Below are 24019 nucleotides of genomic sequence, written 5' to 3'. Positions count from 1 at the left end.
TTCAGTGTCTTGTCAAGAGGCCACAGAAAGGCCCTATCCAACCAGACTCAGAGTCCCTCATTCTTCACCCATTATCTAGTAACAGAAAAGCTTGGTGCTGAGAAACGCTGTCAGTAATGTGTCGAGTACACCGTGATCCTTCCGTGTGCTGCCATTGTGGCTGCTGGTAATCAATGATGTACAGACTTCCTGAGCAAGAAGTCACATGAGTCTGAATGGTCATGAATGACCCCATTTGCCATACACATCTGCAATCTCTTTCAAACACATTTACACTTTGGGCTTTCACAACTTCCTGTGCTGATAGGTCCTGCAATATAATGAAGCAACAGCAGGAGAAAGAGAAATGGTGTTTCTTTTAGCTTATGGTGAGGGAACTTTCTCTTGCAGTCCCAACAGGTGAATTTAAGAGAGAGGAATTGCAGAGCATCCTCAGGACAAGAAAGCTGGGAAAAGATTAATTCCACATTTACAAGTCTGCTATGAAAAGTTGATGTTAGTCTTCCTGCTCTAAATATTATTGCAGTAAGGCTATTAACAATACATTTATGATTGATGAAGAATACCACAGAGCTAATCCCATATTTGTCTTTCTGTACAATTTGGATTCTTTCAAATTATGCTGAATATCAGATTAATCACAAAGACTTAGCAGCAAGTAGGACACTTACTGTGCTCTAGTATCAGGGGAGAACACTGGCATTATACAGTACATGTAATACCAAACATCCCAAAATCTGTGTTACTGACAGAGGAATGGGGGGATGAGAGAAGCTGCAAATTCCAGAGACCTAGGAAACAAGTATGAAAGCATGCCTTGGAGGTTCTGGTTATACCTAAAGAAATAACAAGACATAACAAGACCCACTGTGAGTGAGAGGAAAAAAAAAAAAAGGAAGGCATTTATACCAGCAGAAGCAGAACGCAAAACAAATAATATTTTTTAAAAAATGAGGAAAATTCCCAGGGAGAAAGGTGACTGGGGGCAGCAGCCAGCAAATGAAGTCTGATTTTCACCAAGGTGAGGCACCTGGCATTGCAACATCATCCCCCTAGGCCCCTCAAACTGAATAGCTGTTGATTTTATGGGCTCCACTGGGTGACTTCTCTACTGTAAATATTGATATTTATGAACAAGTCACCCTGCAGAAAAAGGGCAAAATGCAGACAAAACATCCAGCCAGTATTAATGGCAGTGTGGCACGACTTTCACACAATAAAGCCAAGATTATGCATATTTTTAGCATAACAGCCTGTGTAAACAATCACAGAATTATAGAATCATTAAGGCTGGAAAGACCTCTGGGATCATCTAGTGCAACCCCAACCCATCTCCACCATGTCCACTAACCATGTCCCTCAGTGCCATGTGCACACAGTTCTTTAACACCTCCGATGCGATGATGAGTTCATCCCCTCCCTGCGCAGCCATCACTGCTCTTTCTGAAGTTTTTCCTAACATCCAACAGGAACCTCCCCTGGTGCAACTTGTGGCCATTCCATCTAGTCCTATTGCTGTTACCTGGGAATAGAGACCAAACCCTACCTCACTTCAATCTCCCTTCAGGTAGTTTCAGAGAGCAATAAGACCTTCCCTGAGCCCCTGTTCTTCAGACTGAACAACCCCAGTTCTCTCAGCTGCTCTTCATAAATTCTGTGATCCAGACTCATCACAGCTTCATTGCCTTTCTCTGAACATGTTTCACAGCCTCAATGTCTTTCTTATAGTGAGAGGCCCAAAACTGAACACAGTACTCAAGCAGAGCAGGGTACAGAGAAACAATCACTTCCCTGCTCCTGCTGGCAACACTAATTCTGATACAAGCCAGGATGCCACTGATCTTCTTGGCTACCTTGGCAAACTGCTGGCTCATGTTTATCTGACTGTCAACCACCACCTCCAGGTCCTTTTCCTCCACACAGCTTTCCAGCCACTGTCCCAAGCCTGTAGCAATACCTGAGGTTGTTGTGACCCAAGTGCAAGTGGGTCTTGTTAAAGCTCATACAACCGATGGGAGGCACGCTGTGGCAACAAGGAGACCTCACCAGGCACTGGCACTGGGAAACCCCAAAAAATAGGGAGACAGAGGCCAGTTTTGGGGACCATCTCCTTGGGTGAGGAAACTGTGTGCTAACACAGGCCACGGGGCCACAGGGTGGCAAAGCCAAAGGAGCCAGCATTGAGCAACATTGTGTGAAGCACGGAGTGTGGTGGCGGCAGGGAGTGGGGCTGCCATGGGGCACCCCTCAGCATCACGCCAAGCCCCACACCTGCCAGCACCACGTTGGGTGAGGTCAGCCTCGGCCAGCACTTGCTCAATAAGCTGACGATTCGTTCCCAACCTCTTCCTTTAAAAAGAAAAAAAAAAAAAAGAAAAGAAAAGAAAAAAAAAGAAAAAAAAAAAGAAAAAAAAGAGGCGACACATAATCGGGCCACCCCCCCCGGCTGAGAAATCCCACAGAGGCTTTCCCCCTTCCAAGGCGCTTCCGCTATTTCTGGGCAGGGTGAAGCAACGCCGCCGCAGTCCCTGCCCGCCCGGTGAAGGCTCCGTCCCGTCCCGTCCAGTCCCGTCGCGGTGCGCATCCCGCGCCACTATGGCCGGCCGCCTGCTGCTCCTGCTGCTCTGCGCGGCGCTGCCGGACGAGCTCCGGGCTGAAGGAGGCGGTAAGGGGCGGCTCTGCGGGGCGTCCGGGCCGAGGAGGGGGTGCCCTCCTCAAAGCTTTTAGGGAGCTGCTGTCGAAGCGCCCGCATTGGAAAGTGCCTCCCGCACGCGGGCGGTGCGTGAGAGGAGCGGGGGCTGCGGCCTCCGGGAGCGGGCAGATCGGGCTGTCACCCCCAAGAAGAGGCAACCCGAGTCCTGCTGAAGGGCAAAGCAGCGCCTTGGGGCGGGCAGCGGCCGGGGGGCAACTGGGGTGCTGCTAGAGATGGCTGCTGGGATTTAGCCCCGGGGGGTCTTCCCTGTAGAACGGGGCTGCCGTCGCCGGGAGCGCGGCTGCCTTCCGAGCGCGGCGAGCTCTCGTTCCTGGGCTCTGCCGGCTGCCCCTGGCCGCGGGCTGGAGCTTAGGGGTGAGCGCGTCCTGCCTCTGTTTCTGCTGCGAGGGTCAATATCAAAGTCAGAGCAGAAAGCCACACCGGGCTGCTTCTCTGAAGGCTTTGACTCTTCTTTCAGTGAGTCACCCTGCTTGGGTTTTACAGTGAAGTCCTTCCACAGCCAGCTGCTGGAGTGTCCTACTTGAGCTGACCAACACCCTGAGCTCCTTCGTGTTTTTGAAGAAGGCAGGACGGCAGGAAGCTCGAGGCTGAGAGTGCTTATCGGCTGGTTCAAGTTTACAAAAACATCCTCATGCAGCAGTGATGTGGAGGCAAAGGAGTACAGTGACCCCACCGGCTGCATCCTTTCACGTCCTGCACTGCAGAGAGGGACTTAAGGACAAAAGAGGCATGGGTGAATGAACTGACTGTTACTGAGCTAGAAGTTACAAGCATTGCTGTAGCCCTCCTGCACATAGACTTCTCAGAGCGAGTGGAACACCACAGTTCCACACACACATAGGCTCTGTGCTGCTGCTCAGTATGAACAGCACTTGCAAAATTTGGCTCCGTTAGCAAAAAGTATGAGTACTGATCAGATAATTCACATATTACTGCATTGGGCTGCTTAAGGTCAATGCAAACTGATTCCATTGCCTTTCAAGTCCCATCTGCAGTGCTGCCTTCCACTCTGTGATTGGAAAGTACTTTTTCCTCTGTAGGTTTCAGGTTTTTAGAATGCTAGTTTTCAGAATCCACAAGCTTTCCTAAAACATTTACTTTTTACAAGGTAATTGGCAATCTACTTACTAGAGTGTTGCTTCTGTTGTTCCTGTCAGTTAATATGTGCACAAGTTACTGCAGAGTGTCACGATGGCTCATGCAGCCAAGTGGCTGAGCTGAGCTTAGCACCTCTGATCCTTCCATTAAATCATCAGCTACCTGCATCTTGAACTTCAAGGCAGCAGGTCCTGTGCTCTGTGACATCAAACTTTTAAAAAATAAAATGACCCAGCAACTTGAACTCAAGCTGTACTTTCTTTAGATGCTGAAGGTGACATTAATTTGCATCTGCTCTTTATTAAATCTTTGAATACAGCTGCCTTGGCTGTACTTGGAAACTTAGAAGTAAGACAGTAACTGTAAGAAGTAAGACAGAACCAGCGCAGACTATGAAAGGCAGTTGTTAAGTGTGAAGAAAGACCCAAGGGCAGTACACTGGGGCTTGGGGTTGTGCAGGGCAGTAGATCTCACACATGGGCTGTTTCTTTTCTGAAAGTGGGACTGTGGAACAGCTGTTCCCATCTGCCAGTAGAACCCCATGCTGGCAAATTACTGCATCTTCTGTTTGTGTGATGTTTGTTTGCTGGACCATATGTCTCCAGAGCAGCCAGTGGTGTTGCCTGGTTGCCAGCTTTAAAACCAAATCAGGGACTGCAGCCTCCCACACCATCACTGTGACAAGGCAAGTCATTCTGTTCAAAGCTGGAATCTAGAGCAGGAGCAGCAGAAATATAAACCTTCGGCAGGAACCTGCACATTTTATTCTCAAGACTAACAACAGAGGACAGAATTTTGCATGCCTCTGGCTTGTCTTGGAGTTACTGATCTCGCAGAGATCCCGAGATCCCATCTGCTTGAGGGCTAATATTACAAGTGATGTTGCCTATGGGAGGATGCTGAGAATGTCTGATTTGTTTTCCTTTCTTCACTTATTTCTGATGACTTGTTACCGCCACCAAATGTTGCCCTGTAATTGTACCATTTTCTCTACTGTCTAGTGTTCATCAAGAAAGAAAGTGCCGACAGGTTCTTGGAAAGAACAAAACGTGCCAACAGTTTTTTAGAAGAAATGAAGCAAGGCAATATTGAAAGAGAATGCAATGAGGAGCGCTGCTCAAAAGAAGAAGCAAGAGAAGCCTTTGAAGACAATGAGAAAACTGTAAGGATGAACTAATATGGAACATAGGCCTACATATTTTGTGTTTACAAAACAGTATTGATGTATTATGAGCCAAGACTTACAAGTGTTATTGTTGATCACTTACCACAAAGACTAGGTGGTGATTTTGATTTTGGCTGGAATTGCTAAGGCATACATGTACAAAACCAGACATCATTTATCTCTTGCAAGGTCACCCCGTGTTAAAGACTTCTTTCTTTTACCTGTTCTGATCTGCTTAATTCATCATGAGGTATTTGACCTTTAAATAATTTGGTACTCCCTACGTTAAAGCTATTTTCTCTTGTGGTGTAGCTGAGCAGTGTGACTGTGTTCACGAGTTCTTAGATAGAGAGCCCGTGGAAGGTTGAGATGGCAAATACTGACGTGGAACTTCATGTGAATATTTTTCCATATTTATCCCGAGAAGTTTTACAGGGCTTATATCATTTTGTGGCCGTCTTTTCCACATTTAAATTGACAGAATGTGTACTGAGGAAAGTTCTTTATGTTAAATTGCCCACATGGAATGAAGTCTGTGTGTGTGACTTTTTTGTCACCTTCCCTACCCTGGGGGTGCTTAACTTTAGCTAGAAGTGCAGTCAGTGCCCAAGCTAAAGCTACAGAGATGGGGAAAGTACAGGAACAAGAATCAGAACTAATATATGAAAACATAAGTGACTTTGTGGTGGAGGGAAACTGGGAACATTGGCTGTATGTGGAACAGCTCTGAAACTGGAATCAAGGCCAGATTCATTTAACTGTAGTGTTATTTGCTGGCCAGAATGTTTTTAGAGTGGCCCTGAGGTGAACTGGGTGGGGAGTCATAGGTGCATCGCCAGGGCACTTCAAAGTATAAGGGTTGAACCATAGCAGAACCAGCACAGCCTGTTCTACCTGGTGACCAGACCTGGCTGGAAGGGACCGTCTTGGGCAGACAGCGTACCCAGAGTCCTCAGTGAGAGGGACAGAAAAACACAAGTCAGACAAAATACTTTTTAAACCTTAGGATTTCTGAGGTCCTGCTCCATGGGGGTACAGGGGAAGGAAGCTGAAAATTTGACAGTGCAGGAGGGTAAGGAAGTTCAATCAAAACCAAGGGCAAGAGACAGTTATGCAAGAAATGAAGAGCCTTATGCTGAGTGAGTGACATTAAGAAATCTCTATGGAGGTTTAGGTATTTCTGAAAAGCGTGTAAGGCCTGTTTCTCTTGAGCTGAGCACTAGAGATGGTTTTAACCAGGTGGTTTAAATTAATTAAATGACAATATCAGACTGCAAGCCACTGTTTGCCTGTAAATTAAATTTTTGTTTCAACAATTGTTAGCTTCATGTATTCTCTGTACGAAAGATCTGATATTCTTCTGAAGAACTGAATTTGTTAATTCTCATTTAACTCTTTTTGTTTTCTTTTGTTTTCGTTTGCCCCAAACCAACCCACAGGAGGAATTCTGGAATATCTACGTAGGTAAGAAAGAGTCTGCATTTGTTTAGAAAATTAAGCTTCCTTTTCGCAAGGTTAAAAAGGATGCACCTCTTACATAACCACTTCCTGCTGCCTTGTTTGTTCTTTTCACTGTTTCCCCTGAAAGAGGAATCTGATTGATTTACAGCCTTGCAGTTTCTCGAACCCAATCACTTTATTTGACACCAAGATTCAGCAGCCTCCAGTTCCTGGGATGATCTTTGTCCTCTCGAAAAAGAATACTGGCCCTTTGCGTGCCAAGGGTAGTGAGAAGCAGAAGCTGGGCATTTAGCTCTGCCCACTCATCATCCTGCAGAGGGTCAACCCAAGATGGAGGAGTCCAAGTTGCAAAGAGTCATAGATGGGAGTGGCACTTCACTACATCAGGCGATGCAACATATAAGTCTGTGCTGCACAGTCACTTACTGTTTGCATGCCACTGTCCATGCCACAGTGTTGCTGATTCCTGTAAGACAGAGATTTGGTGGGAATTGTTTTCTACAGAGCTGTTTTGCATTCAAGGATGACATATCAGCGGGTTAGCAGATACTGCCAGTCAGTTTTCTCTGGTTTTGTTTTTCTGGAGGTTTGACTTGTACTTATTAGGGTTCTGTTGTTCATAATAAGCTCACAGGGACATATTCTTAATGTATTATTGATTGGTAACATGTTCTCCTGAAGTATGCGTCTAGCCTTCGTGTTAGAAAGAATACCTCAAAAATGTTAACCAGAGATTGCTCAGCTTTGTCTTCTGAGTCTGAAGAAAATGGAAGACAGTGGTCACGAAGAAGATGCAGGCTTTCACAATCCTCTAAGGGAGGGAAGAATTCTTCATCCTATGGGGTGAAATTGCCAACAAAGACTGCATCAGTGCTGCAGTGAACAGAAGTGGAAATTTTCAAACCATTTTCTCATGAGAATACAGGCAGTGGAACATCAGTGCCAGTGCTCACAGCGGAAATGCCAATTTCATACATCCTAAACCACAGTTCACGCATGCCTTATTGGTGTTTAGAAGTTCTGAAAACCACAGCTGCCCTCAGCCAAGTTAGAACAATTCATTCTCATTTCTTTTCTTAGTAGGGGATTCTGCAATGTTTTTGTGCAATATGGGTATAAAACTCAGCTCTCCAGCAGCAACTGCAGTACAGGGAAAATTAAGAAACTATGGTTTCTATCAGTAGGATGCTACTTAGCTGAGTCCACTACAGAACAGAGCCGTCCAGTACAGCAGAGGAGGCAGAAACCAGGAGCTGTGCTGCAGGCCTCCAGTGTGCCTTTGTTTTAATAAATGCTGATCTTGCCTTTCTACCATGGAGGATAAACATCAGTCTTCAACACCTCTGTGGTAGATCACGTGGATGCAGCATTTGGAATGTTGGTGTTTGCGGCCATGTTCAGGTACAGAAGGGATGAAGAGTTGTGGGGCAGTGCAAACAAAGCCCCACAGGTGTTCTCTGTGACAGATGCAACTTCAGTAGAGGAGTTCACAGCCAAGGGCATCATGCAGATGACACGCTGGATCCTTAGAATGAGCAGTATTCTGCGTCTTCTCTCTTCTGTGGGCACTGCTGTTCTTTCAGCTGCTCCAAATGGAGCAGAATAGGTGGTAACATTCAGAAATATGTGCATTTCTAAGGCAATGAATTAGCAAGCATCAGTTCTCCAGATATCCTCCTTTTCTTATCATTCAGAAGGGCCTGGCAGGTTCACGTGATGCAGGAATGGGTTGCTGTGTGGGAGAGATATAGTAGCAAGCATCAGTGCAAGAGTGAGATCCATTCATGGGGGCAGGAGAAGGGGCTGCTATGTGTCACATGCTTCCAAATGCAGCATAGCCTGATTTCCCTTCTTGTGACTGTATTATTTGTGAGCTACCTGTGGCTGGGGTCAAGTCAGGCAGTTGTTCTTGTGTCATGGAAAGGAAGAGAGACTGTAGAACTGTGTTTCAGATACGGAGATCCCAGCTTAAATACAGGGAGAGTGAGGTAAGAGCTAATTCTCTGACACTGACGCTCGTACCTCAGTGGATACAATGGAACATTTTTGGTACCACAGGCAGCACAAAACAGGAATTTGTCCTGCAAACATGGATTTAGAAGAGCTTTTACAGTGTTTTATTTTGTTTATCTCCTGATTCATATGCTGGTTGCTTTAAAAGAGCAACGCTGTGGGCAAAACACATGCACATGGGACAAGATGACCTTTAAATAACTAATAGTTGAGTTATTATTATGTGGAAATGGCAGGGAAATGCTTTAGACAGTAGTTGCAACATGAAAATGTCCAGTCTGCTTTTACAGTCTTCACCGTAAATAATGTACACTTTGACAAGCAAGTATTAATTTGTCTTCTTAGAAAAAAAAAAGCTGTAACTACACACTGTCAAACAGTAGCCACCAAAAACAGATTGCAAAACTGAGGCTATATATGTGAATCACGCTTATTTGGAATGATTGCAGTTGCTCTTGCTCTGCCTGGAACGTGGCCACTCACAAGACATATGTCTTAAAAGAATGATTGCTTGTCAAAACTAAACCCCCTTTGGAGTTCATTGAAAATGTATTTTCTCTAACAACAATTTGATTTTTGGTTTGTTTTTGTAGATGGCGACCAGTGCAGCTCAAATCCTTGTCACTATGGTGGACATTGTAAAGATGGACTTGGTTCCTACACCTGCTCCTGTTTGGATGGTTATCAAGGAAAGAACTGTGAATTTGGTAGGTATCTCTTTCAGAGAATTGTGGCAGTGAATATGCCAGGTTGCTGAAGCATAGAGACTTAACAATCCCTTAGCAAGCATTATTTTTCACTTGGAAAAATGCATAGAATAGGTGGCTGTCAACAATGAGATGGAAGTGTGTCAGAAAGGGAAAGCCTTCTGGCTCAGCATCTGGATAGTGATAGTGAGTGCTCCAACACTACGCTTGCTCCAAAGAAAGCACTTTTAATTATCACAGTGCCTCTTTACGTGAGCATAAATCCCCAAAGCATGACAATAAATCTAAGAACCACAAGATTCTTACTGCTGATATCAAAGAGCCTGGATTCCAAGCTCAGAAGTACAGTCCTGATCAGCTCACAGCATGAAGAACCAAAGAAGGCAGATCTCAGAAGATGATGCAGAGATTTTTAAGCCTTGCAAGGAATCATCTTTTTTTTTTCTTCTAAATCTGTCTGTCTATCTTCTGTCTTTCACAGTCATACCAAAGTACTGCAAAATAAACAATGGTGACTGTGAGCAGTTCTGCAGCATCAAAAAAAGTTTGCAGAAGGATGTTATGTGTTCCTGTACAAGTGGGTATGAGCTGGCAGAAGATGGCAAGCAGTGTGTTTCAAAAGGTACGAAGCCACATGGTAAACTAATGCTGGTGAGGCTTGTTCCACAGCTAAAGGATATGTTTTGAATCATATTCTACATGGCATAGTTTTAAGACTGAAGCCAACTGGTTGGTATTTTTAAAGCCTTCCATGAGGTGATGTGATGAACTTCTATGAATGAAGCTGAGGCACCCTTTGCAGAGTGCCTCTCACAGAACTACCTGAGCAAAAAAAGTGCTGTTGACAGGAGAAAATTGTAGTTGTATCTTGTAGTTGTCAAGAAAACTGTAATTGTATCTTACATTCTGTATAAAATAGCCACTTGCAAAAACTTCTTTTGATTTCAGTTAGTTAAATAGTAACAGCTGACATTAAATAATTAAGATTGATGCTATTTTAAGTACATTTTCATTGTATTCCAACAAATCAAGGGAGGGAGGGGAATGTGAGTCAACTGTATGATTCTGCCATTGTTTTTTATATCCTTTACAACCTGGGCTGTCTCTCTTACACAACCTGGGATGTCTCTCTTATACAGTACACTGAGTTTTCTAATTAAGAGCTACGACAAGCATATGGCAACGTAAACAACTGAAGATAACTTTAAATACTTTGAAAACACTGTGCAGAGACTGAACTTACGGAAAAGTTTTAGGACATACAGATGCCTTTCATCTGCCAAAACAACTGCTTTTCCTCCTTTGTTGCCTCTGCCAGGGTTTTGTTAGTCTTGAAAACAGCTGCATTAACTGATAAACTGTGAGATGGTGTTGTCAAAGAGTCTCCTCTTCCATGCATATTTCAGTCCTTCTTCTCTAATTGTAGCATTCTTGTCTTTACAGTAAAGTACCCATGTGGAAAAGTTCTTGTGAAAAGAACTAAAAGGTCTATCGTTTTACCCACTAATAGTAGTACCAATGCAACTAGTGATCAAGACATCCCCTCCATGAATGAAACAAGTCTGGAGGAGGACTTTGCAACTACCACAGAAAGCCCAACTCCCCCTCCTCGCAACAGATCGAGGATGACAGATCCGAATGTCGATACCAGGATAGTTGGTGGGGACGAGTGTAAACTTGGTGAATGCCCATGGCAGGTAAATCTGATGCACGTGATTTTGATGGAAACTGCATAATTGTTTATTTAGTCAATTTGTGTTCTGCTGTGTGCTGTTTGTAGTTGGAATTGGCTGAGTTACATGAACTCAGGCATCTGTGTGTGCTCTTCTGCAAATTGCAGCCTTAGGATATCAAAATGAAAGTTTTTGTGACATTTTAGATAGTGGTGCTTTTAACCTGTTACCAGAGAGGGGTTTTGAGACATGCTGGTTCAACAATGTTGTCTTTACAGGTTGCACTCCAGTTCTGTGCTTAAGCTGGGCTGTTCTGGCAGAGTTGACCTGCTTCTGCTGTTCTTTGTCATCTTTCTTTGCCTTTCCTTACTCAACCTTTCGAAGGAATGATGACTTACCTTCTCTGTTTCTCTGAATGAGATGTATCATAGAGTGCTTTTCCATGCTGATCTGTTCATTCACTGTGACCATTAGCATAGTAGTCCAATTCTGTATGGGTGTAGTGTTGTGTAGGTCTGACATAGGTAAGAGGAGGTTCCCACGGTAACGTGGGCACAGAGCTTAAACATTTTTAGCAGATTGCTGATCTAATGGCTTGGCCAGCACTACCTAAGCTTAACTGAATCAACCTCTAGTTGCAAAAGTAAATATCATACAGTAAAATTGTGCATGTGTTGTAGAGGCTATCTGCAGAGCCAGAGCCACTGCTTATCAGGGAATTATGCTTGTTTTTTCTTAGTGTGGCTTGAGTAGTCTAACTATACAGTCACAGTCTCAGTGCCTTTGTCTAGCAGCCTTCCATCCCTGTTCCCCAAGATAGCCCTTTAGGTAGTATACTTGACAGCATGCATTTGCTTTCATAACTAATTTTTGCTCTTGAGCTCAGACCAGCCAAAATCTGTCCCTGTCTTCAAAACACTAGGAGGATTAAACAAGAATAGATCTTGGGCAGAAATTCTATGAGATAGTAAGTCAAGGCCGTTGCTCTTTGCTCAGCAAGTCAGCCTGCATCTTGTTCCTAGCAGGTGTCACTAAAAGGAGGCACTATGAAGTCAGAAAGCTGAACTTCTGTATCACAGGAAAGCAGCTGAGACTCTGTAACAGTACCTGCTGATCTGTAGTGTATGCACATGTGTATGCAGCACTATGGACAATCTATGGAGCTCTGCATACAAGTTACTGTAATGTGCACATATGCAGTGTGCAGAGAAAACAATCACCTGTTTATAGCTCACTGGGATTAAGCTGCTCTTTTAAATTATGCACTTCCCAGTTCTTTTCTCTCACAGGCTGTGCTGATAAATGAGAAAGAGGAAGAGTTTTGTGGCGGAACTATATTGAATGAAGATTTCATCCTTACTGCTGCTCATTGCATAAACCAATCCAAGGAGATCAAAGTTGTTGTTGGTAAGTTGTTGTGTGGTTTTTTGTTTTGTTTTGTTTTGTTTTTGTGATGTGTGAGGATGTGTTGCAGACTGATTCTGTGTGCTCTAATACCCATGTAAGATGTAATCGTATCGACTGGTTTGTTACTGGTTTGGTCTTTTGGTGGTGGTATGCTATCTACTTTTTCCTATTGCAGAAATTCTGCTTTGTAATCACTGGGGCAGCTGAAGTAGGTGATAATGGTGATAATTTCTTCTTTGCCAGGTAGCTGGAAGGGTTTAAGAACAAATGTTCTACAAGTGTTGGCGAGCACTGTGCTTATCAGATTAATGCTTCAACAGAAAGCTCATTTTTTTTTTCCTGCAGCTCTGAAAAGGATGCCAACTTTTTTCTACAGGAACACGTAGGAAAGCTGTGACACACAGACTAGAGGAAGAAGAAAGTCTCATCTCACATTAGCTCACTGCTTCACTTCTGAGAAATGATACTAGATCAACACAACTATGTATTTGCACTCTTTTAGTTTTGATTCAGAGTAGATGCTCTTCCCCAGTATAGGCCAGGCTCAAGCTGCTGTAAAACATCCACCAAATTTGCATTAGTTTAGCTTTATGAATTTATGCTGATTTACATAAACTAGTACAGAAAACTTCATAAACCTTGGAGCTGAAACTGCATCCAAGTGAGGCTAATAAATATTGCAGTTTACTTGTACAGTATGAAGACTTAGAGCAGTTGCAATGGGAATACTAGTGTCCTCCTTTATCGAGGCTGTTCTTATTTGCTGTCATCCTATTAATGATCCTTTTAATTATCTCGTACAGGTGAAGTGGACAGAGAAAAGGAAGAACATTCTGAAACGACTCATACTGCAGAAAAAATATTTGTGCACTCTAAGTACATCGCTGAGACTTATGATAATGACATAGCCCTCATAAAGCTGAAGGAACCGATACAGTTTTCTGAGTATGTTGTCCCAGCATGCCTCCCGCAAGCAGACTTTGCTAATGAAGTGCTGATGAACCAAAAGTCTGGGATGGTTAGTGGCTTTGGGCGTGAATTTGAAGCTGGACGGCTTTCCAAAAGACTGAAAGTGCTTGAAGTCCCCTATGTTGATAGGAGCACTTGCAAGCAGTCCACTAACTTTGCAATAACAGAAAACATGTTCTGCGCTGGTTATGAAACAGAGCAAAAGGATGCTTGTCAAGGAGACAGTGGAGGCCCCCATGTAACCAGATATAAGGATACTTACTTTGTTACTGGAATTGTTAGCTGGGGAGAAGGATGTGCAAGGAAAGGCAAATACGGTATATATACCAAACTGTCCAGATTCTTGCGTTGGGTAAGGACAGTCATGAGACAAAAGTAGTAGTTGTGTAGCTCTCAATCCTCCCATTAGGAAACAAGGTGCAGTTTATCTAATGGAAATGTTTTTTTTATTTTTTAGCCATATCTGCTAAACTTGTTTTGAAAGCTGGTTTCTTGAAGTTACAGTGCTGCTTCTCTTTCTTCTTTTATTTGCTTGACTTTAAGCATGTATATGTGGTCTGCTGGTGTTGTTTCGAGTTCGTACAGTAAGGGGCTTTCACCAAACAAAATGCCTGCTCATTGGTGTCTTCTGATTACTTGACTAGTTATTTTCATATTGTCCTTTTGTGTTCCTGTCTGTTTGCCCAAGTGATTCCACCAAAGACTCCTGGACATAACATGATGGAAGTGGGAAGGCCAGGATTTCAGTCAGTCCCCCTACTGCAGCCCACTCAGTCAGTAGGGAGTTTATTCCCACTAGAGCTTTTTAGCTTCTACCTGTGGTTGTCTTTAGAAGATGAAGGGAGAAGGGAAGCTTCTTTGGACAAAGCTGAAACACAAGTAAGTGTTCAGTATATGTTGCTAAATAGCCATGTTCCACAAAACTTCCAACTTAGGTCATAGCAGCTAAATAAAATGTCGTGTTGCTTTATGTGGTTGTACTTCACTCTAGTTTAATTTGAACACTTATTTTCTGCTTCTTCAGAAAAAAATAACATGTATGTACACTGTTTCCTGTATCATAGGATTGTGCATGGCTAAGGATCGGAGAGGTCCTTCTGTGTGTAATTGTTCCAGGTGCTACTGTAAGATATATTATCAGTATACATCAGCGTTTGAAATAAAACATTATTTCTTTTTTGTTCTTTTTTTATTCCCTCTGGTCAGTTCATACATATATGAAGATAGAGTCTTATTTGGAAGTGAAGAAAGAGTGCATGTCTCCAAACAAATACGTGACACATTCCCCTTGCCTTATGATTAGCAGTAGCTCAATACTCAGTTTTATATATGTGGATTGCTGTTCCTGCATACATTCTTCTTCAGACCTTCTCAGCTGCAGTTCTCGTCACAGAAATAATGGAATAATTTGCAGTAGACAGGATGGGTGAAAGCTGTCTGGTCCAACCCCGTGCTTAAAGCAAGGCTAACATCAAAGAGAAATCAGTTTGTGCAGGCTCTGGTCAAGTTTTGAAAGCTTTTAAGGCAGAGTTGCTACCCCTCTGGGCAACAAGCTGCTGTGTTTTATCACTCTCACAGCTAAAAATTAGTCATATCCACCTAGAATTTTTCTTGTTGAAAGATCTAAATGCAACTTTCCCTGGCTTAACAAATCCAATTTCCTCAAGCTTTTTAATATGCAGTATAGAGTCTAGTTTCCTATCAATCCTGATGGATTTTCCAAGGGTCCTCTGATCTATGATGCTCCTATGTTGTCTGAGATACACGAAACTTTGCCAGACACTTGCCACTTATCTCTTAGGGTTTGAATGGGTACTGGCTAGTTTTGTATAGCAGGTGCAGTGAGGAAGGCATATTAAAAAAGTAGAAAGACAGCTCTGCTCAGCACCAGGGTATTGCTGCAGTCAGCAGAAAACGCAGACATGAAGAACTGCAGGTCATTTACCCCAGACGGATGATCTCCACCTGTATAAAATCACAGCAGGGTTATTTAAATGTTTGTTCAGCAATGTTAGTTCCGTGAATTTTTCTGTCCACTGTACCTTCTAACCCTTTGTCTCACATTCACCCCATACACCATCAGGGTGGAACATCCCTTTTCAGAGGGAAGTGCTCAGGCACAGGTGCTATTCAAATTCCATACAAGCACTTGTGCTAATGGCATCGTTCTCCATCAGAGAAGCCTGAAGTGACTCTTGGACTGGACTATGTGTGTTACAGATAAGTGTTGGGATGGCCGAGGAGAGGACCTCCCGCTGGTAAAGGTGGCTGATGCTGGGAAGATAGGAAGTGTCGTTATTCTGTAGTGTACAAGAGACTGTCCTTGGGTTTTGCAATCAGAGTTTATCTTTCACCAAGCTTTAATTGTGTATGGTGCCTACAGTGCACAGGGTTTTCGTATTCCTTCCATATTCTGTGTCAGGCAAGAGGTAGAGCACACAGCAGCAGTGCAAACTGGTGGATTTTAAAATGCAAGAACTCCTCGTGGCAAACAATCACTACTGATTTAGGCAAGAGCTAAATGGTAAACGGAGGAAGTGGAAGCTCAAAGCTACCCTCAGGTGCTCAGGCTTTCCCAGCCTGCAAGGAAAAGGCAGTACTGAGTAGAAATGGTAGAAAGGAAGGATGGCAAGCAGAGTGCAATCACATTGAAGCTTTAGAGAGGAATAATATAATGAATCTGGAATGGAGGTTGTTTAGAACTGGAGTTGCCTAGCTGGAGAAGAGGAGGCTGAGGGGAGACTTCCTTGCTCTCTACAACAACCTGAATAGAGGTTGCAGTAATGAGGGTGTCAGTCTCTTTTTCTCAGGTGACAGGATGTGGTGAAATGGCCTCAAATTGCCCAAGAGGAGGTTTAGATTGAATGGCAGGAAGAATTTCTTCACAGAAATGGTGGTCAGGCATTGGAATGTGCAGCCCAGGGAGGTAGTGGAGTTCCCATCCCTGGAGGTATTTAAGAGATATGTAGACATAGACCTTAAAGATATGGCTTAGTGGTAGGACTTGGTAGTGTCAAGTCAGTTGGGCTTGGTCTTAAGGGTCTTTTCCAGCCTAAGTGATTCAATGAACCTATTCTGTGAATAAGAAGCTCGGGCATTTGTCAGGCCTAGTCCAAGATAAAGTATCTGGGCAAGAGTCTCTTGAACATGAGGTGCTGGATCTCATGAGAAAAATGAAGCTTCTTCAGACTTAAAATAGGGAAGGTCTGAGCAGAAACACAGCAACAGCTTCCATGTGTGGGGAAAAAAATACAACATCCTGCTGTAGAGAAGCAGAAACTAATCAGATATTCATGTCTGTGGTGAAGGTGAAAAAAAGTCCAGCCCATTTGCAGTGAGGAAGATTCAAAGAGGTCTCATGGAAACCCTTCTACCTCTGTTCTGGAAAAGCCTCTAACAGTTTTTGTCTGGGTGAAGTCTCAAATGCTGGAATTTCTTAAGAAATGAGAAAGAATGCAGCACAATGGGGCTGTAGGGAATGAAGGTGGGCAAGAAGGCCTTTGTGATATCCTCCAGCATGGCAGGGAAACATACTGCTTCAGAGGCTGGGTCCAGATGGAATCCATTTTCAGCTGAAGAATTATCCAGAATGGTCAAAGCCTCAGACCACAAGGCTCTATCATCAGCTATAGACAATAGATATATATATAAGGCCAAAAGAAGGTGGAAATTGATGCATATGTGAAAGTACTGTCCAGCCTGGTGTCTTTGTGGATCTCTGCTGCACGGGGCACCTACAAGCTGCCGGGTGGCACTGCTGTGACACAGTGACTTTTGCTGCTTTAACATTGTCCTTGGTGACTCTGAGCCCACGCTTTGCCCCTAGCAGTTTTGTTTTCTCCTGAGTTAACGACCTTTGCTCTGCAATGCTTCTTATTTAGCAGCTGCCCCACAGCCCTGCAGGAAAACCGGGGAGAGACACCAAGTGAGCTCACAGGATGGCAGTGATGGGTCACCGTCGGGCAGTGTGGCTTCCTCCCGTTGTCCTCCTTTGCCTTCAGACGCTGCAAACAGGTGCAGTCTTCACTTTAACTTGGCTTTGTGCTGCTTTGCCTCAGCTGCACAGGTAACTATTTGCCATCATTCGCACTCTGTGGAGCAGAGTGCCAGCAGGGAAACTTGTTAACTTTGCTTTCTTACCCACGTTGCTCCCATTTGCCAGCTACAGTTATACAGTATATTACAGTATGTTCTTGGCTTAGTCATTGGGGGAATACCTTTTTGGTGTGAAGGGGCTGTGTCGGTGTTAAGGACAGGGTTAATATGTCAATATGCAGTGCTTTCAAACTGACAGCACAAAGGATGTGCTGTTCTTATGTCCTCGAGGGATGTAAGAATTCAATGGTCCTTATTATCTGTGTTGATTTGTAGGCTACTGACAAACTGAACCCATGGTGTTTAATAGTGCAGAGAAGAACCAGGACTCCATGTTGTGAAATCACAGAACTTATTATGAAGGCAGAAAAGGAGCAAGAGAATAAAATTAATGTATCTTTGAAAGAGAGAAAATATGTAGATGTATCTATTAAAATAAAAGCTTACATGTCACACTATCCCAAGGTCAAAAAAGGAAGAGGATTAATTAAAATAATGAGCTGCTTCAAGATTTGACCTCCAAAAGGAAGCACAGAAAAAATAGAACAAGTTCAAATCACAGGGGATGAGCATAAAAAAATCCTGGCATAAAAACAGAACAGCTAAGGCCTAAATAAAATAAGATAAACATGAAAATCCAGCGCTGATCTAAGAATACAGATGTAGAAAGAGAGGACAAGGAGAATGCTTCCCCATTGGTGAAGAGAATCGTTCTTCCTCAAGGTATCAGATTATTTGTGTTCAGCAAGAAGAAAAGAAACTGCTGAGTTGCAGCTGTCAGAAACAAATCACATCACACCAATCTCATTTTCCCCGGGGACAGGATAACAGGCTGCAAAAGATGCCATGCATCCACATCATTTTATATAATACTCTCACCGTAGCAAGTAGAGAAGCATGATCTAGATGAAACTGCAGGGAGGTTGGTGAACATCAGGCTGTGAGGCTGTGCTAGTCAGTGTTTCAGTGTCAAAGGAAAGCTGATGGAGAGTGCAGGGCTCCACACAGGTGAGCCTTAGGATAGCTGCTATACAGTATCTTCCCCAGTGACTCCTGATATTTATAGCTGGTCCCAGAATGAAAGACTACCATAAACCAACATGAGAGTTCAAGACCATCTTGTAAAAATAACAGTACAGTATTCCAACAGAAATAGGAGGTAATTCAGGAAGAGCAAAACAAAATTTCTCCCTTAGCCCCACAATGCATAATCAAGGGAGTCTCTGAAATATGTAACAAAACAAGGAAGGAACTGAAGTAGCCTCTGTTTCCACTAGACAAAAAGTGAAGAGAAGAATCAATGGGATCATGCCACAGTATGGGAAACTCTGTATGGATATTGTTGTTATACATTTAGTTGTTATAAGGCTATCTGGGATGGGTTAGCTGCATGGGTGAGCTATGGAGTCCTACAAACCAGTAGGGAGGACTAGACCACCTCTCTTAGGACTGGTTTACCTCCCACACTGTTACTGCAGGGAAGATTTTTCCCATTAAGCCTGTGAGCTTGTAGTGCCAGGGACTGATAGTCAAGTGTTTGCTAATTTCTTATTCTCCCTCTGTTCCCTCTGACTGTAGACTATTTCAGCCTGTGCTCTCAAAGAGCTGCAAGTTACAGTTGGGAAACTATTCCAACAAGGATACGAAATGATAGTGGTCTGGTTAACAGCTTATGGGTTTCTTAAAAATGCTCATTTTTATACTTGTGATTACTGGAGGCCTTTGGCAGGAACTGCACAGAATTACAAAGTGGTGAGGGTTTTGAATAATGCTTGCAAGCAAGATTTTATAGCTGCTTGTGCTTTTATGAAATCAGCATAAATATGAACCTGTCTCTAAGCTTGCCTCCTTTGCAGTCACACCCAGTACATGCAAGGACAACAACGGGAACTGCACACAGTTCTGCAAAGAGGAAGATGAAGGAGTAGTATGTTCCTGTGTTTCTGGCTATGCTCTGGATGATGACAACAAAACCTGTGTTCCTGTAGGTATGAAGCCACACTTAAAGTTCACTCTGTTGGACACATATCACATCTTTACTGCATTTAGGAAGGGCTGATGCATTGCAGTGCTGTTGCAGCATGAGGAACAATGTTCACTGTTGGCATCTGGCTTGCTTGATTTGTTACTAATGAAAAGTTGTTTAGCAAAAGGTGATAATCCAACCAGTATCAAACTGTACAGCTGTGAGTGATGTACAGTGGCCAAAATAGTGCAAATGGGTACATTCTCAGACCTGACTGCAAAACCCATCTTCCAACAGGTACATGAAAATAGCAACACCAATAATGGAAGATGTTAAACTTCTAAATACTTTGGAACTGCTAAACCCATGAGCAAGTTTTAGAACTGGAATTTTTATTTCATTTTTCAACCAGCTGGGTCTGTTTCCCTTTTGCGTTTGTGAAGTTTTTGTAAATATAAAAATCATTGCAGAGGCAACCCTGATAAGGATACCTGGGTATCCAACTGCAACCAAAGCAATCGTATCAGCTGTTGTCAGAAAGTTTTTCTTGAACTTGTAAGTTAATTTTCATTCATTTTCACAAAGATTTGACACCCTGAAAGCAACCTGTTTCCTTGCAAACCATTTTCCTCCACAGTATATACAGATCTACAAATCTGAAGACTACTTTTGACTGCAAAACCCATGTTCCAGCAAGTTTGAGACACTTCTGGTGGTGAAGAACAGTAAGAGGTGCACTGAAAGTTGGATTTACTTTGCTGACCATAAAGCTGTTACAATGAGGGCTGTGCCAAACCAGCAAGAAAGGCAGTACTGAGCTAAAATGAAGGCTGGTAACAGCAGCTGGGCCTTCCTTCACAGCTGGTTTGCTTTGGGTTACAGCCGGGTCGGCCTTGCTGTTAATAAGGGACAGGTGCACCAAATTCTCAGTTAGATGTAGACATCAAGTGTTAGTGTCCCAGTTTTGTCTTTGCAGTTAAGTTCCCATGTGGTAAATTTAAGAGAAATCACGAAGTGGATCAAGAAAATGCTATAAGTCCAGAAGATCATCTTAAAAATGAGGAAACTGCTGAGGCCCCAAGTAACACCTCTAAGGCAGTAGAAGAGGCTGGCAGTATACCCAGCATATGTCCATGGCAGGTAAGGTGCCTTACTCTCAAGAGGTTTAACACCTCAGGTACTCGCCAGGTCTGGAAATCATTTGCACTTCACCATACCCCTCATCTCTGCTTGCTATGGGGATGTAGCTTAGCTTGAGCAGGCCTTGCAGCTCCTCTAAGCAGATCTAAATTGTCAGAATAGACCCTGTCTATTAGTTGCATAGAAGACAAACAGGGCAACATTGCATAGCTCACCACTTTGCCAAAGCAACAGGTTCAACCTGCCGTGCTGCTCGCCCAGAGCATGGTGACTAGTAGGACAAATAGGTCTCACCGTGGCAATTAGCTGGCAGGACATTTGGAAACAATGAAGTTATGGACTCCTGGCTGTGCTTGCAACCATGCTGAGAGTGTTGGCAGCAGGAAAGGGGGGTGAAGATGCAGACCTGGATGACAGTGGGGAGGGGAATCTGCTCTGAAACAAGCTGGTGTCAACATCTGGTTGTTCGTCCCTCTTGAATGACTAGTTTCTGCATAGGTCTACTACCATGAATGAAGACATGACTGTTTTCAAACTCAAGAACGTCCTAAGAGTAAGAGGCTAGGAAAGAAGGAGGGTGGCAGACATTGAGCATAGAACAGGACTTTTCCCCAGAACTCCTTCCCTGCCAACCACACAGCTACTCAGATTGCAACACAGCAGTGTTGAAAGGATGGCTGGAGTTCTTGTTTTCACCGTGACTGAATTCCGACAAAAAACAGAGAGGAATAATGCTGTTAGAATATTAACCAAGTTTGTTTAGAAATAATAATATCGGAGTATGCAAACTCAACTCTGAGCCAGGAAAAATGTCCTTTCTGTCAAGTTTCCCTCTGTGGTGGCTTACACTTCTTGAGTGTAACTCTCACTACATCCGAATTGAGGATGCTACTGGCAGAAAATACACATGAAAATTTCTTCTTTAAGAAAAGTACTTGAAGCTAAACTAACTGTTGAGGATTTCCCTGCACAAACATTTTTGCACTTATGCTTTTTCCTCTCTTGGCAGGCTGTTCTAGTACAGAAGCATGGTGAATGGATTTGTGGAGGAACAATTCTGAATGAGTATTTTATACTTACTGCAGCTCATTGTGTTAACAATTCTACAGAATTACGGGTTCTTGTTGGTGAGTTGTTGTCATTTTGACCCTTACTATAAAAATAAGTGTACCACAATCTGTCTTTTAGTGTCTATGTGCAAGACACTGAACTATCCCCAGATATATCTCACTGCTTCATTTTGTCTATTGGCTAGCAATGAGTTACATGTTCAGCCTGGTTGAATGGACAGGTTCTTTAAGCCTTGCTTGGCCCAGCATAGCTTGTCTGTAATAGGAACTGAGAAAATATGTGGGCAAGTGATGCTGAGCTGATTTCAAAGAATCACAGAATTGCAGGGGTTGGAAGGGACTTCTAGAGACCATTGAGCCCCAACCCCCTGCTAAAGCAGGTTCCCTATATAGGCCACATAGGTAAGCATCCAGATGGATCTTAAATATCTCCAGAGGAGACTCCACAACCTCTCTGGGCAGCTTGTTCCAGTGTTCTGTCACTCTCACTTTAAAGAAGTTCTTCCATGTTTAATTTTAGATTTAGTTAATTGGTCTACAGTTACACCTTCATGCAATTCCCTGTGCTGGCCAAACCTTGAAGACTTCCATATGCCACATGCAGATGCTAACAAATGTTTTGACAGCATGTCTGAGACTGTTGGGTGCTGGAAACCTTACCTTCATTATTTATTATGGTAATTTATGAAGGGGGAAAAAGAAAGATATCTTGTCACAAGTTCTAGGCACTGAAAACAGTATTCTGATTCACAAAATTTCCACTTGTCCTACAGTAGTAATTCAAAACCTGTATAAGCATTAATGGCCGTCAATTTAATTCCTAAAATGTTTTCATACAAGTTGAGAAGAGTAAATATGAACAAGTTCTTATATTTTTTGAGCAGAATGTTAAAGACAGTGAATGTTTCCAGTTTAAGTCTGTTTGACTGTGTTGCTCTACAAAGAACAGGGGCAAGGTCCTACTCTTCAATGCTGGGGTTTCGTTTGTATATGAGGAGTAGCACTGTAGTAGCCAGAACTTTACATGAACGTTGTCACTGAGACTGTCATTCCAATAGCAGAGTTTTGACTTTAAATGCACTTGGTATCAAAATTGATATAAAACGCTACAGCATCAAGATACAGACCAGCTCTATTTTGTTTGTACAGTACAAATGTCTATTCCAAGTACAAGAAATTTTAGTCCCATCTTTTACTGAGGTGCTGTTTGGGTTTGCTGGTATAATCTTGTTAACAACTGTTTTAATAATCTGACACAGGGATGGTGGACAGAGAAAAGGAAGAACCAAGTACTGCATTGCACACAGTGGAAAAAATAATTTCAAATCCTGAGTTTAATTTTGAAACCCATGACAGTGACATAGCCCTCATCAAATTAAAAGAACCTATCACATTTTCTGAGGATGTTGTCCCAGCGTGCCTTCCAGAAGAAGACTTTGCTAATGATGTTCTGATGAACCAAACATTTGGAATTGTCAGTGGTTTTGGGAACTCATATGAACAAACACGGCCAGTCAGAAGAATGAAAGTTCTTCAGATCCCTTATGTGGATAAGAAAACTTGCAAGCAAGCTATTCGTTATTTAGTCACAAGAAACATGTTCTGTGCAGGTTATAATAAAGATGGACAAGATGTCTGCCAAGGAGATGGAGGAGGCCCACATGTAACCGAATACAATGGCACTTATTTTGTTACTGGTATCATCAGCTGGGGAGAAGGGTGTGGGAGGCAAGGAAAATATGGAATATACACTAAAGTATCAAATTTCCTGCCATGGATAAGAAGTGTTTTGACACAAAACTCTTAATGGCTTGGTGTTTAATCAACCCAACTGTCTTAGCCATCAATCTCATCCCCAAATAATATTTTCCTCTTTGTAAAATGTTTGCTGTAATCCTGATAACATTTCTGTCAAGATGCCAGCTGTTTCTTCATGAGCTCATGCCTGGTTTTCAAAAGGTGTATTTGGACTTGCTGGTTTGGGACAGTAATGGCACATCTTCAAATACAATGAAGGAGTTCTTTTTGCTTATGGTGTGATTGATTGAACTTGTCTAGGAGGCTTTGGCTGTTTGGCTGCCCATCCTCCTCCCATTCAAAGGCTACAACTAACTCAACTTTCCTGTTGCAGTACTTGCTTTATAGAAATAAACCTAGACCAGAATAATATCAAAGTAGGACAGTATTTCTAAAGACTCTGGAAAAACTGCTTAAAATCTGGAAAAAAAGTGGAAACCAACTGTGTATCCACATTTGAGTTTAAGGAACTGGGCATGTCACTGACACCAGTGCCTTATTATATTAACTGATTTGGCAAAGCTTGCTTATAATTACCAACATCACTGGTGTTCTGATAATCTCCTGCTGTCCCTCTGAGATACTTCTTTCACCATAATTATTAATGTCATGATTTTGTCTGCAATAAAGTGAACGTATTACATATTCCACAAATGACAATATTGTTGTAAGTCATCATTTATATAAGGTGTTATTTAAATTATTAACAACCAAAGAGATTTTAAATCTCATAGGGTAAATTTTC

General features: G+C 42.8%; 3 protein-coding genes across 3 annotated transcripts in view; 2 read left to right on the top strand and 1 right to left on the bottom strand.

Moving 5' to 3' along the window:
- Nucleotides 1–24019, bottom strand: part of ADPRHL1 (ADP-ribosylhydrolase like 1) — a 400125-nt gene that overhangs the window by 216378 nt on the left and 159728 nt on the right. The gene's annotated exons all lie outside the window — the stretch shown is intronic.
- F10 (coagulation factor X) lies at nt 2488–14390 on the top strand. Its single transcript, XM_052664377.1, has 8 exons — nt 2488–2665; nt 4813–4973; nt 6416–6440; nt 9044–9157; nt 9639–9779; nt 10601–10854; nt 12120–12237; nt 13041–14390. The coding sequence occupies exons 1-8, from the start codon at nt 2596–2598 to the stop codon at nt 13583–13585; spliced, it is 1428 nt and encodes a 475-aa protein (XP_052520337.1). The 5' UTR covers nt 2488–2595; the 3' UTR covers nt 13586–14390.
- On the top strand, nt 17079–23934 carry LOC128071574 (coagulation factor X-like). Its single transcript, XM_052664441.1, has 5 exons — nt 17079–17220; nt 19158–19289; nt 20244–20407; nt 21417–21534; nt 22737–23934. Exons 1-5 carry the CDS (start codon nt 17145–17147, stop codon nt 23282–23284), a joined length of 1038 nt encoding a protein of 345 aa, XP_052520401.1. The 5' UTR covers nt 17079–17144; the 3' UTR covers nt 23285–23934.

This window comes from Tympanuchus pallidicinctus, unplaced genomic scaffold (assembly GCF_026119805.1).
Source record: "Tympanuchus pallidicinctus isolate F22 unplaced genomic scaffold, pur_lepc_1.0 scaffold6, whole genome shotgun sequence".
In the NCBI taxonomy this organism is placed as follows: domain Eukaryota; kingdom Metazoa; phylum Chordata; class Aves; order Galliformes; family Phasianidae; genus Tympanuchus; species Tympanuchus pallidicinctus.
Note: the sequence above shows the minus strand (reverse complement) of the source record. Positions and strands in the feature narration are given on the sequence as shown.